The sequence below is a fragment of the Sphaeroforma arctica genome, assembly GCF_001186125.1.
Source record: "Sphaeroforma arctica JP610 unplaced genomic scaffold supercont1.1005, whole genome shotgun sequence".
Lineage (NCBI taxonomy): Eukaryota > Ichthyosporea > Ichthyophonida > Sphaeroforma > Sphaeroforma arctica.
In genome coordinates, this window is record NW_014039553.1 from 13,734 (window position 1) to 26,570 (window position 12,837).

The following is a 12,837-nucleotide window of genomic DNA, read 5'->3' on the forward strand; positions in this document are numbered from 1 at the left end:
GTATGTATGTATATTATTATACATATATATATATGTGTGTGTGTGTGTGTATGTATATATATATATATATATATATATATATGTATATATATATCAGTTTCATATATAAATGTATGTACATATATATACATAGTTGTACATAGTCGAGACGTATGATGCATACTGAACTTCTGCCCCACCTGCTTACACGAACAGTTACTGATATGCATATCATGCCTTCAAACACAGGTCAAAAACCAAAATACAGCTATCTACACGCGTCTTCGAGCGATTATCACCAATCACGAGAAGCATGCATACGTGTTCACAAACGAACACCACAGAGATGTATTTGTGGAGCGTCTGCCGAAAGAGAGTTCCAACGACCGAAACGATCGCGCTATCCGTGTTAGTACGGAATGGTACAACAAACACTTGCCGCAGAATAAAGGCGTCAGAGTAGTCATGCTGACTAATGACAGGTAAGTTTTGCTGGTTTCGACTTTATATGCTTGTTTAAATTTGTACTGAGTGGCACCAGGTATATTTAACTCTTTACACTATGTCGGAGTGTTTGCTTCTGTTGATTCTTCCGTCTATCACTCATCATTTTGGCGAGAATGTATGGCGGGTTTCAAGTATTACACCACTTTGTTTCTGAACAACAGCGCGCCAAGCTTTTGCTTCGTGGTGTCACCTTTTTGGTTATTGAATTTAGTCTATGATATGGGCAGCTCGCTTGTGAACGCATACGCAAACTCTCTCGCCCACAGATTGTCTTATCTCTATGAGCTCCGTGGATTTTCAATTTATTTTCTACTTTCCTTTCCCCAACGTAGGGATAATAAACGCTTGGCTGAGCTGGACAATATACCATGTGCGACAATTGAACAATACGTCAACGGACTCCCAAATTCAGCAGAAATGGTAGATCTCTTAGCGCTGGCATCCGATTCTATATCATCATCGACACCCGCAGGCGATAAATTGGACTACCCAGACTACCTAGCAAAGGGAACCGTACAGGCTGGTATCAAGGTGTGTCTATCGTTGTGTGCTTTTGTATGAGGTTTGGTGGATGAACCTGTATTGAGGGGTCAAGAGTGAAAGGGTTTTCTTTCTGTGCGCAAGTCCAGGAATAAGGTATTGCATACGTATGCGCTTGTGCACTTGATATGTTGCGTATTTGATTGGTTGGTGGATCATTTCTTGCTATACTGGGAATAATGACTGAGTTGTGCGTTAGTTGACTGGTCAGTTACCGCTCAAACAATTGTTATGTATAGTTCGGAGGAAGGTATCTATCAATGTATCCGAGTGTGGCATCATGCTGTGCTCAACATCCCAAATATAGCTTCGCAATTTCCACGATTCTTTTTGAATTTATTATACAACCCGATGCGAAATTTAAGCCGAAAATGGGTTCGTTCAATTGAGCAACGCGCTCGCTTGGGCAGCGATGCCTGACGAGGGCATATGCTTGACAAACCCATTGTTGAACAATCGACAGTGCAAAATTCGTGGTACGCTCATCATCCATTGGAAAAAGGAGTATACATTGGTATTGACGCTGTTATTCTCCCAACCATGGATGCATTTTCCCTCAGTCCGGCGCGCTGGTCCAAGGCACCTTCAACCGATCACGCGAGAATTACCTAGAAGGATATGTGAGTGCGAAAGCCCACCCCGAGCCGATTCTGTTGAAGGGCAGGTTGGCGTGCAACAGAGCGATCTTCGGCGATATAGTTGCTGTGAAGCTGCTACCTGAGAATGAGTGGGAACACCCCTCCAAGACCCTGGCCGTAAATGAGGGCGACGAGGAAGGTGTGTTTGAACGCTTGAACGATGAATGTATGGCGATGTTAATGGCAGCTTTTGTATATACTTAGGTATGTACTGAGGCAGCTTTTGTATTTAATGTTACTTTGTAGGCGAGTTGGTACCTATAGACCAGAAGAAACTTCATAACGACAGAGACAGACACATATCACTCATGTGAGCACTTAATTTAACATGTGGATGATGTGTGCACATACCTTCGTGTAGCTGGTGAGAGAATCGACACATAAGTGTATCTTATTGAGCACGCACTTGTACTAAGCATAACAATAATGATTTTGTCCCAATTGTTCGAACACACAATGTATCTCTTAGACGTTTGGAATAGGTATTCACCTAGTCAACTTTAACCAATGGTGTTCCAACCAGTAGCTTAAGCCCGATACTCGTGTTACTTTATGATTACATGACCCAAATCGTCGATAGGTCAACATAACTGTAGTAAGCAGTTGTTTTATTCGCTGTTTTAAGTAAGCGCGTGGTCCTAGGTACTGCGCGCGCGTATCAATCTGATAGCTAGCAACTCTATATCTCTGGGGGTATATTTCTGAGGGTACGTGGTGCTTGCTTTGTGTAGGTGCGTGATTCCTCCAAGCCGGTGGAAGCCAGACCAGAATCCCGCTGAGATGAAGATCATCAGCACACTCTAAATGCACTCATGTGTAAGTTATATTTTAAGTTTACATACTCAATATCGCTATACCTTTTGCGCGAACCCTGCAGACCAACCAGACACCGATGCTGTTGGCGGCGAAGCGAAGAATGCGCCTGTACTACCGTCTGCATCGTTAGTCCCTCCACCCCCCTGTGGTAAAGTGGTGGGTATTGTCAAGCGAAACTGGAGAGCGTATTGTGGTGTGCTAGCGCCCTCAAAAGGAAGTGGTGTATTCCATCTGTTTCGGCCCCAGGACAGGAGTATACCAAATATTAGGTGAGACAAAGTGAATATAGATATCATTAGCATACACTGATGTGCATACTGTAGTGCTATTTATGTCTTCGTATTGCGCTGTTGAATGTATCATGCGCCAGTGAGAGTTCAGTGAGAACGAAATGAAGAACTTTTATCTGTAAACCGTGAACAAATATGTATCCACGGCAATATCACGGTTACTGCTAACTGGCAAACAATGCGTGTGTGTATTTTTTGGTATTGCGTGTGAGAGAAAGAGCCCATCTCAGCATCAACAGAATTTTTAGTTGAACGAAAGCAATTTAAACTGAGGTTGTGTGAAAATTACTGAAGATGGATGGTGGCGCATGAGAGATCGCAGTTACCGGCATCTTTACCTTTGCCCGCAATTTTTTGTATCTCCTCTACATCTCGATGTGTAGCTCATGTCCTATCGTTGTATCTTCTCCACCTGCCCATTGTATTGCAGAATCAAAACACGTCAAGCGGAAAGTCTTCAGGGCAAACGAATCATTGTCAACATCGACGGGTGGGAGCGAACGTCTATGTACCCCAACGGCCACTTTGTGCGTGTGATTGGTGATCTAGGAGACAGAGTAGCGGAGGGCGAAGTTATTCTGATTGAGCACGATGTGAGCTACGCCAAGTTCTCAGGGGATGTGCTGGCTTGCTTGCCTGCCACCCCGTGGGTGCTCACTGATGAAGAGGTCAGTACTCGATGTGTTCTGCATTACACCGGTTCTTTGTTGTTATTTATTCCTTAGTACATTGTGTGTGGTATAACTTGTGGTCGCTGACGGTGTCTGTGTATCTGGAGCAAGCGCTGTAGCATATAGCAAATGAATGTATAATCTATTTGTCCTTTGAACTACATGAATTAGATATAGATAATGGTGCCGCCATACCACGCAATTGATATCGTTTAAACCTTCCAATTCTTAAGCCATGATTTGCTTGGCTTTCTGCACACGAGTAATTCTTACAGTCTGTTATTGCCTCTATGTAATTCGTTCTCGTCTATCGATGCCATACATCTCCACGCGAAAACTGGATCTTCACTACACCGAACATATTGTTGTGAATTTATTTGCTGTTTTTCCTCTGAAGGTGGCCAGGAGGAAGGACTTGCGCTACTTAGACGTGTGCTCAATCGATCCTCCCGGCTGCACGGATATCGATGATGCTTTGCATGCTCGCCTACTGCCCAACGGTAACTACGAAGTGGGTGTGCATATTGCGGATGTGACACACTTTGTACAGCCTCGTACAGCTATGGATAAGGAAGCGGCTAGCAGAGGTACCACGGTGTATCTGACGGACAATCGTATTGATATGTTGCCGGAGCTCCTGGGTAGCAACTTGTGTTCGTTGCGGTATGTAACGGATTTATGGGTTATGTTCCTTTCAGTGGGCTTATATGTAGGTATTTCATGGCGTATGTAAGTATAGTTCCTTTATCGTGGTCCACATTTTTTTCCTTGGATTAAAGTGTATCGTATACGCGTGTAAACGATCATCGGCCGTACGGATCCTGATACTACCTCTTGTTCTCACAGATCAAATGTTGACCGTTTGGCTTTCTCGTGTCTGTGGGAGATGACACCTGAGTGCGAGATGGTGGATGTGATGTTCACCAAATCGGTCATTCGCTCGAAGGCATCGCTCACGTACGATGAAGCACAGGCACGCGTAGATGATAAGACCCAACAGGACGACCTCACCAAGAGTATCAGACAACTGAACAAGTTTGCAAAGGTGCGGATGTATGTTCTTTGGAAAGTAACCAGAAGTATAAATCTTGTCGATTTCTAGTATTTGAGGTGTTACTTTTTGTTGCTTATCATCAAGTTAGATTTTATTCCGCGCTAGAACCAATCGCATGTAGGCGTGCTTTGCATTGCTAGATTCATATGGCGCAGCAAGCAGTGCTGGTATTTGATACTTCTCAAAACATCGGATCATAGAATATACAATTGTTTGCTGTGTGGGTTAGCTGGGTTTAAGTGCCTGCAGAGTGGCAATTGAAACATGAATTGCAATCATACTCTTGATTGACGAGCTCTAGGAAAACTTGTGTGTCTTCACCAGCAATTCCTCTACGGTTAGGGTTTGTACACGTATGTGGAGTCACGTTTGTTTGTATTCGTCTGTGGTCTGTTGACGGTCCAATTCAAATTCACCATTGCTCTTCTAATCAATATACCTTATCTCGTTAGATCCTGAAAGCGCGTCGCTTTGAGGCCGGTGCACTCTCTCTCGCGTCTCCGGAAGTTCGCTTTAAAATGGACATGGAAGACGAACGATGCGATCCGCTAGAGGTCAATGTGAAAGAGCTCAAAGAAACCAATTCCCTGGTGGAGGAGTTTATGCTGTTGGCCAATTGCACGGTACGTTTAAATTTATCCAAGTTTGTGGATGCGTGCAATTCTCGTGCCTGATAGTGGATGTCCCGGTAATGTCATACTACGAGCTGAATGAGCGTGGTAGTTTGTGACGGCTTGCGTGCGCTTGTTGACCTATTGGAGTGTATCAGTTGTATCGCTGATTTTGGTACAGGTGAGACTCCAATCGAATCTCCATATATTATATACATCACTCACGTGTGGTGTGTTCTTGGTGCGAGGGTAGATAGCGCGGTAGCTTGTGATATATCGCATTGTCTTTTTCAAATCGATACACGCGCTCGCAACGAGCTAATCTCAAACCTCTGAACTGTCTTCTAGGTCGCTCAAAGGATACATGAACAGTTCCCGGAAAGTTCGATGCTGAGAAGACATCCTGCACCAAATAAAGAGCGTTTCGACTCTCTGGTATGTGTGTCATGGTTGAAGATATACTCCCTCTTCAACTCTTGTGATGGTTGTAATTTGCTTTCAGTGGTATGTTTTTGTCGTGCAACTGTGATAATTGAGTATCTAGGTATAGCGGTTACCACTTGCAAGTCCGATGGTCGCTTCTGGCAGATCAAACTCCTGAATCCATCTAAAACAACTTTATGGTGGTAGAAACGGTATCTCGGTTCCATTCAAACGGACGCTGGCACGCCGTCAAGCCTATGCCACAGCCATGTGCACAACTAATCTAAATTCACCTTCCACTAAGGGACATAACAGTCGGGTGATATTATGGGCCAGCTCTCACGTCTAAGCTAATCTATAAATTTATATCTAATTTATATCTCTGGCTTTATCTACTTCTAGGTCTCATGGGCCAAGACTGTAAATGTAGAATTAGACGTATCCTCATCAAAGAAGCTGGCTGAGTCGCTGGACAAGGCAGTCCTGCCAGATCGGCCGTACTTCAATACACTTATCCGTATCTTGACCACCAGATGTATGATGCAGGTACGTTTCCTCCCTTGTGTGCCTACCAGTAGTATACTGCATACCTCGTCTAGTCCACCTGACCTCTTACAAAGCCCCTCGCTACCGCAATTGACAATTGCCTTTTTCAGTAGTCTTTCGTGAAGCATGTCGTTGCCTCTGACCTTATCAATATATATGCATTACGTTTATTTATCTTGTAGCTTCTACATGCCATTTTCTACATTGAAAAAGTTGCTATTTACTCTGTGGCAGCTGAAGTGTGGCGTGCATAAGAGCACTACAACCACCATAATTTGCTTTTTGACTGTATTGAGATTGATTAGGTAAATCCCAAGAAATCCCAAGTGCGCGTCTTGCTTTTATATACATCTTGACTCACTTGCGCTTCTAATATACCTATTTGTCCATTTTATCATATTTTTACAGGCTCAGTATTTCAGTTCCGGCACCCTGCCAGAGGAGGACTACAAACATTACGGTCTGGCCGCACCAATATACACTCACTTCACATCCCCGATCCGTCGGTATGCGATTCTGAACATATACGGACAAGATTTATATCATACAGTATAATCAACATAGTTTGACCATCATTTGAATCTTGTAAATACTGAGCTTGAGTTTAGTCTCGGGCGTGGCCGTACGTGCGCCCATCGTACTCGATGAACCGGCGCTCGCGTCGACTGATAAAGATATGGATTTAATACTCATGTGTCTCGTTTTTGTGCAACCCGCCTATTTCAATGTCTACTTGCTTGCTGCATGTCTATTACTCAATTTCCCACGATGACGATAAACTCAAAATGAAATTGACAGCTGTAGCTGGTAGTCTATCGCCGCATACCAAGTCTCACATCATTCTTATTTACTTCACAGATATGCGGATGTGATTGTGCACAGATTGTTAGGGTCCTCTATCGGCTGGGACCATGCCGATCCAACGCTACTAGGCAAATCCGATGTGGAAACATTGTGTGACAACTTAAATTACAGACACCGCAATGCTCAGTTTGCAGGGCGTGCTTCGGTTGAGCTCTATACACACCTCTTCTTTAAGAACCGAGTATGTATAACTATGTGTATGGTTTTTTCAATGATAGAGTGTATTTACTTTGTTCTAGGTGGCTGCGTGTGCTATTAGAGGCAAAATTCATCAGGCAGAAAGTCGCAATAGGTGTGAAAGTGTGGTGTAAACGCTTCTATTTGTGATGGACCGGTGCGCCAGTAGGTTGAGCTCATATGCATGTACGATTCCGGAGACGCTGTTTTAAATGAAGACACGAGTAACCACGCTTTCATTTTTGCTGAGAGAGCTCTAGATTGTGTCACTCACTACCTATGCTACTTACTGAAGTCGTCCATTCTCACACCCCATTCCCACACTCTGGGCCTGCTCACCAATCCGATGCCTCAGGTTGTAGTAGAGGATGGATACATTATTCGCGTGAAGGATAATGCGCTGATTGTGATTGTGCCGAAATATGGTTTCGAATCTGTGGTGTATTTCGATTCGCAGCAGACGGACTATGCCGAAGACAAACAAGCCTTAACGCTCACCACCGAAGGTATGCAGCAACATTGAAGTATCCTTACCGTAGCATATCAATCGCATACCTATGTTGAATCAATTCTACTGAAGTAACTTTTATGTATATGGCGTATGAATAGTAGTACAATGTCGCTTGAGCAGAGCACTCGCTGATATGTGTATATGTTCCGTCCGGACATATTGCGACACACAAAGCAAAATGTCGGATGTTGCGAGTACTCACCGCCTACATCGAGTTTGCTACTTGCTAGGTTCGCTAGCTCTCAAGTATCTATATAGGGGAGGTTTAACCATACTTAAGCGTGTTTTGGCGCGTCATTTTGATATGCTATATGCTATCCCATGAATTGATACAATATTCTATTTAGTTGATCAATAGTGCATGCATCAATTGCAGATTTGCGCAGCCCACACGGTGTTGTGTATTATTGCCAAACCTGCATGCGCCATCATGGATCTCAGTGTGTATATGCTGGAATTATGGTCGTAATACTGACACATCTCATACCAATTTAGCATTGAATGGACATGCATAAAATGTAGTATGCAGACGCACACGTTGCTTGAAGTTTTATTCAGTTGCAGATGTTGACCTATCGATCATCATATCATCATCTATTTCTTGACAATTGAAGCATCTCGAGAATAACCACTGTAAAAGCGACCTGGTTTTAATCCCGCACAGTGCTGTTTTACCACTGAATATATATACATAAGCTCGTTTGTGTCAGTTGTGCACTAAATACGTGCTCATCAAGACGATGTGGCGGCGACAGCGCTTTCAATGCTATCTCATGAATTTAATGATTTTGTTTTATTTTACCCCGTCACCTCCTGCAGATGGCAAGCCCTACAAGTTCCACATGTTCGATAGGTTAAAGGTACAAATTCACGTGGATAGTAGCAACGAACAGCATCAGAAATTAGTAATGCAATTGGTAGAACCCCATATCCCCGGGCTTTCGGTAGTTCCGACAGATGCGATGGCAGTTGACGAACCCAACGCAAACACTTCAAACAAGCGTGCATCGCCTGCCGCAGGCCCCTCAGAGAAGAAATTGAAGAAGTAGTGGTGTACACGAGTAGGTTCATTTTCATAAAAGATAGCCGCTATCATATACGAAATTGATATTAAGTCTGAGACAAGACAGAAATCCAGCATATTCACAAGCGTAGTCTGTAACGCTAATAGACTTAGTCCGAACAAGACTCGTGTACGTTGCAGCCATAGGCGTATTGGTGCCTTAATAGCATTTATCTACGAAAGTCATTGAGTGCGATATATCTACTTTCTAGATTGCGAGTGGTGTATGTTTGCTGACGTTCATTCACTGTTTATGTGTGGAGGATCGCGCAGCCGTACAAGTTCTGTTTATTGGTATTATGTAAAGAATTTGCCTAATTGTATTTGGCTATAAGCCTGCAATTGCAATATCGCAATTGATTTAACTAAATTTTTGGCGGAGGTCCTCGCGTTCGAGATTTTCTGCGCCTGCATCTTATAGAAGTATCATGGAAATGTCCGAAATTGGCATCTTTGGAGCTAGCCAAAGTTGACCCAAAATTGTCTAGTGACAGCTTTGGAGATTGTTTTGATGTGCACGTAGAATGAAATTATCACGAGACATACAGTGAAGATGCGGCCACACCACATGAACCAACCGAAACCTGTATCGATATATAGCTGTCCGGTACCCCTGTGCAATAGAGAAGATGGATAGAGTAAGGAACATAATTAATATTGTTTATGAATCGTACAGCAAAAAACCACTGTTGCAAAAACATGTTTGTTCTGCCGTGGTGAGAAGTCCCAAAATAACTATTGCAATGTGTACAATATTCCACTATGGACAACCGCCGAGCTCCGTAGTTTTAAAATTTCAATCCAGAACTACACAGCTCGTGCGTATGTGGGATGCTAAAGCTGATTAAACCAACACATGCATGCAAAAAGCCCATTTTTATACTTACATGATCAGCGTGACGAAGGGGAAAACTACTCCCCACCAACCCAGGTTGAAGGGCAGTGCTCTCGGCCGGCGCTGTGGTTGATTGATCGTCGTCTCGCTAAGCCTTCCTTTGTTATCTGGTGTCAAGAACGACTGATTCCTACTAATGGGATTGTGTACCTTCTTAATTGCCTTATCCACTATACTTGCATGGTATATACTGCCCGTGCTTGCCATGAACAGCCACCACACACCAATGCCCCACATCACGCACCCAGTCATGAGCGTGATACCTGGTAATACGTACCCAAAGGCACCTAAGGGTGTCAGCGCTCCGCTGCACGCACATGTGTCCATAATAGTAGTCTTGTCCGGACAGAAATGGCCTGTGCATTGTAACTGACCTGCATTACGGCCTAACATTACGATTGCATTGCAGCCTTGACCAATTGGACCCAGGATCACCCATACTGAGTTGCCCAACCCATTAGGTGGGAAGCCGTAAAATACTAACCGCGACATGTAAATAGCTATAATTGGTGCAGCAGTTAGTATTCCAGCTCCCCACAAAATAAAACCTGTAAATAGGATGTCTTGCTGTCGGCTCAAATCTTCCATTACGGGCCCGACAACGCCCGCTTGTGCTGCTGCGACAACGCACGAGACGAACGGAAGAAGCCAAAGGGACTGCATATTCTCAGGAGTGTGTTTCTGATAGACCACCATCATAAACGGTGGGAGTACCATGGCGATCACGCTGAGAGCGACATCAAGGTAAAATAATACGTAGGCTATCTCGTATGCGACCTTTTCGGACATAATATTGGGTCCGAAGGGTACAAACCCCATACCCACGACTGCGACACCCATTGGCATGCAACCGAAAAATAAGAATTGTGCGGGGCCCTTCATCATCTCCCAGTATGGCTTAGGATACAGAACAATGCGGGCCAATAATAAACTTGAGAAGATAATGCAGTAAATAAGATCCCACACCCATATAACCGTTCCGATTATGTTGAGCACAGTATGTATATCGTCAGATACACCCGGAAGAATGTTTAAGGCCAGCGCGGTGCCACCCCACCCCATCACCATCGCGAACCATCCTAATTGAAAATTCTTGATGATACTCAGTGGTTTCGTAGGGGGATCTGCTTCAAGTGCATCTGTATCTGGTCCATCTCCGATGTGATAGCTTGACTCTTGGTTAGGCATTTTGGTGTATGTACTTAGCAACATACACGTTTTAAAAGTTCGTTTCTTTGATATGACCATCATTTACCCCTGCGCGAATGATCTTTATATCATTTACAATTGCCAAATATAGATTGGCGGGCTCCAGACTGTCTTCCACAATGAGGCTCACAGCTCACTGCTCACTGCTGCTCAGTGCTGCACTCAGTGCTTACTTTTATAGTTTGATTTTTATTAAAATTAAAATTAAAATACGGTTGGCGGTACAGTCATACCTCTTTATATGTCCAGTTCCCGGGATTGGTAAATATTTGGACATATAAAGAGGTAAGACAAGTCTGGGTCAGTTTCATACCATCAGGTTCGGGGTCCAACCTATGGGAGTATGGGTCACACCAGGAGGTATTCTAGACGCTCTCATTAAATACTCCTTCCCTTTCGTGACGATCAAGCCCTGACTTACACTAAAACCAGCTTCTCTAACCTTACCGGCCAACTCGATCAAACGCTTCTCGAACTCGTGATGTGTACCTCACCTTTCTCGATATTTATTTTTTGCATGTACCTCATAAGACTGACTGAGTATCTTCTCTTCAGACTCCATGAACCTTCTTATTGTTTTGATACTGACGCCAAATGATGCATGTGCTACCCGCACGGCCTCCTTCACTAAATCCTTACGATAGTTGTCTTTCCATGATAGGTCTAAGTTGTACCCTGCATTCCTGATTGTACGCACGATAACACCTTTATCTTTGTTTTTTAGATTGAATTTTTTTTGTTGTATTGGAGCTCACCTTGTTTGATAATACAGTATGTTTATATGTTTTCTTCCTCTTACCAACAGTGAGCTTAATTTATTATCATACTAGAGACTCCTTTCATACCAGACGATATATCCTGCTTGGGCGTAGACTGTGGTGTCGATCCGCCTGGTTCACTCGTTGTAGGTGCGTTCTGTGACAATTCGTCTGGCTCTGTCTGTCTGTTATTAGTGAAACCAGACTCCCACATGTCATTCGGTGGCTGACATTTATCTGTAGACAGGCAGTAACCAATCGAGTTTGCAACATGCCCCTCACCAAGATACATGCCACAAAGGGCATGCATACCTCGATCGCAACCAGCGCATTTGTGTACACCACCCACTGGGTGCGTCGTAGTGCATCCTTTCGCACAACAGCGTTCACCGCTAGAAGTGTCTCCCATCAGGATCTATTGTAGTACGTACTATAGTGTATGTATTAGATAAAGCTACCGTCAAGCTGAGGTGAAAGGTGAAATATTCACACATGAAAACCCCTAAAACCTCCAAGAACAGGCTGCAGGACCGGCCTCAGATTATATGTCTACATCTCTTAAGGATAACGTCTCCTAGGGGCACCTGTCTAATTTTATATAGAGAGGACTTATGCAAATAAATGATGATATCATAGATTTTATCTTAATCTAATACTTTATATACCAACGACCTCCCCGACACAATCATCCGACACGATGGATAGCAATACGCAGCCTCAGCTTTCCACGACGGACTCTTCGACGACAGGCAATGATATAGAAATGGCTGACATCGTCAAAGAGGAGAGCCCAGTAGTATTGACCGATGATGAACAATGTTAGGACCAATGAGAATGACGCTCTTTAACCCACAAGGACTCAACATGGACAACGCAGATACAGATACGTGTTTGAACGTTATATCAATTTTAAGTTTGGTTGATGTTATGTGTGTGGTTAAAACCTGGCATAACACCACATTTCTTAATCATATACGCTCAAATACACGCTATCATATACTACACACTACACGGCAAAATATCTTACACCCTTCACACTGTGGTATTGGTATCTTTTCCAAACACCACCCATCGAAATTTCAACTTGTACACTCTTCACCGTACGCGGTGTTCTTTGTGTACAAATACGGCCTTCATGACCGAAACCGTTTTACTTTGGTTTTCGCTTTACAAACTAGATCGTATCTTAACGTACGTTTGTAGTTCTAAAAGCTACTGGGGGCTATGTAGAAATACGGCCTCCGGTCAGTCTAAAATATCAAGATCAATTGAAATAATACATTGG

The 12,837-nt window shown here is 43.6% G+C and overlaps 2 protein-coding genes across 2 annotated transcripts in view; one reads left to right on the plus strand and one right to left on the minus strand.

Moving 5' to 3' along the window:
* SARC_09634 (exosome complex exonuclease RRP44) overlaps positions 1-8,728 on the plus strand; it is a 9,652-nt gene extending 924 nt beyond the window's left edge. The window contains exons 2-15 of the mRNA XM_014296348.1: positions 229-461; positions 819-1,017; positions 1,587-1,803; positions 2,542-2,749; positions 3,201-3,438; positions 3,839-4,104; positions 4,288-4,486; positions 4,948-5,118; positions 5,455-5,541; positions 5,932-6,075; positions 6,484-6,581; positions 6,934-7,120; positions 7,472-7,622; positions 8,447-8,728. Of these exons, the coding sequence (XP_014151823.1) occupies positions 229-461; positions 819-1,017; positions 1,587-1,803; positions 2,542-2,749; positions 3,201-3,438; positions 3,839-4,104; positions 4,288-4,486; positions 4,948-5,118; positions 5,455-5,541; positions 5,932-6,075; positions 6,484-6,581; positions 6,934-7,120; positions 7,472-7,622; positions 8,447-8,676 (2,628 nt within the window). The 3' untranslated portion in view covers positions 8,677-8,728. The remainder of the gene's footprint in view (positions 1-228; positions 462-818; positions 1,018-1,586; positions 1,804-2,541; positions 2,750-3,200; positions 3,439-3,838; positions 4,105-4,287; positions 4,487-4,947; positions 5,119-5,454; positions 5,542-5,931; positions 6,076-6,483; positions 6,582-6,933; positions 7,121-7,471; positions 7,623-8,446) is intronic.
* A 221-nt stretch (positions 8,729-8,949) lies between these two features.
* On the minus strand, positions 8,950-10,802 carry SARC_09635 (hypothetical protein). Its single transcript, XM_014296349.1, has 2 exons — positions 9,578-10,802; positions 8,950-9,303 (listed from the first exon to the last, which is right to left on the minus strand). The coding sequence occupies exons 1-2, from the start codon at positions 10,795-10,797 to the stop codon at positions 9,150-9,152; spliced, it is 1,374 nt and encodes a 457-aa protein (XP_014151824.1). The 5' UTR covers positions 10,798-10,802; the 3' UTR covers positions 8,950-9,149.
* Positions 10,803-12,837: the final 2,035 nt, after the last annotated feature.

Bases quoted from the DNA above. Each gene is read 5' to 3' on its own strand.
- SARC_09635 (XM_014296349.1), bottom strand. From the start codon at position 10,797: ATGTTGCTAAGTACATACACCAAAATGCCTAACCAAGAGTCAAGCTAT. The intron at 9,304-9,577 runs GTAAGTATAAAA...TCTATTGCACAG, and splicing joins CCCTTCGTCACGCTGATCAT to GGGTACCGGACAGCTATATA.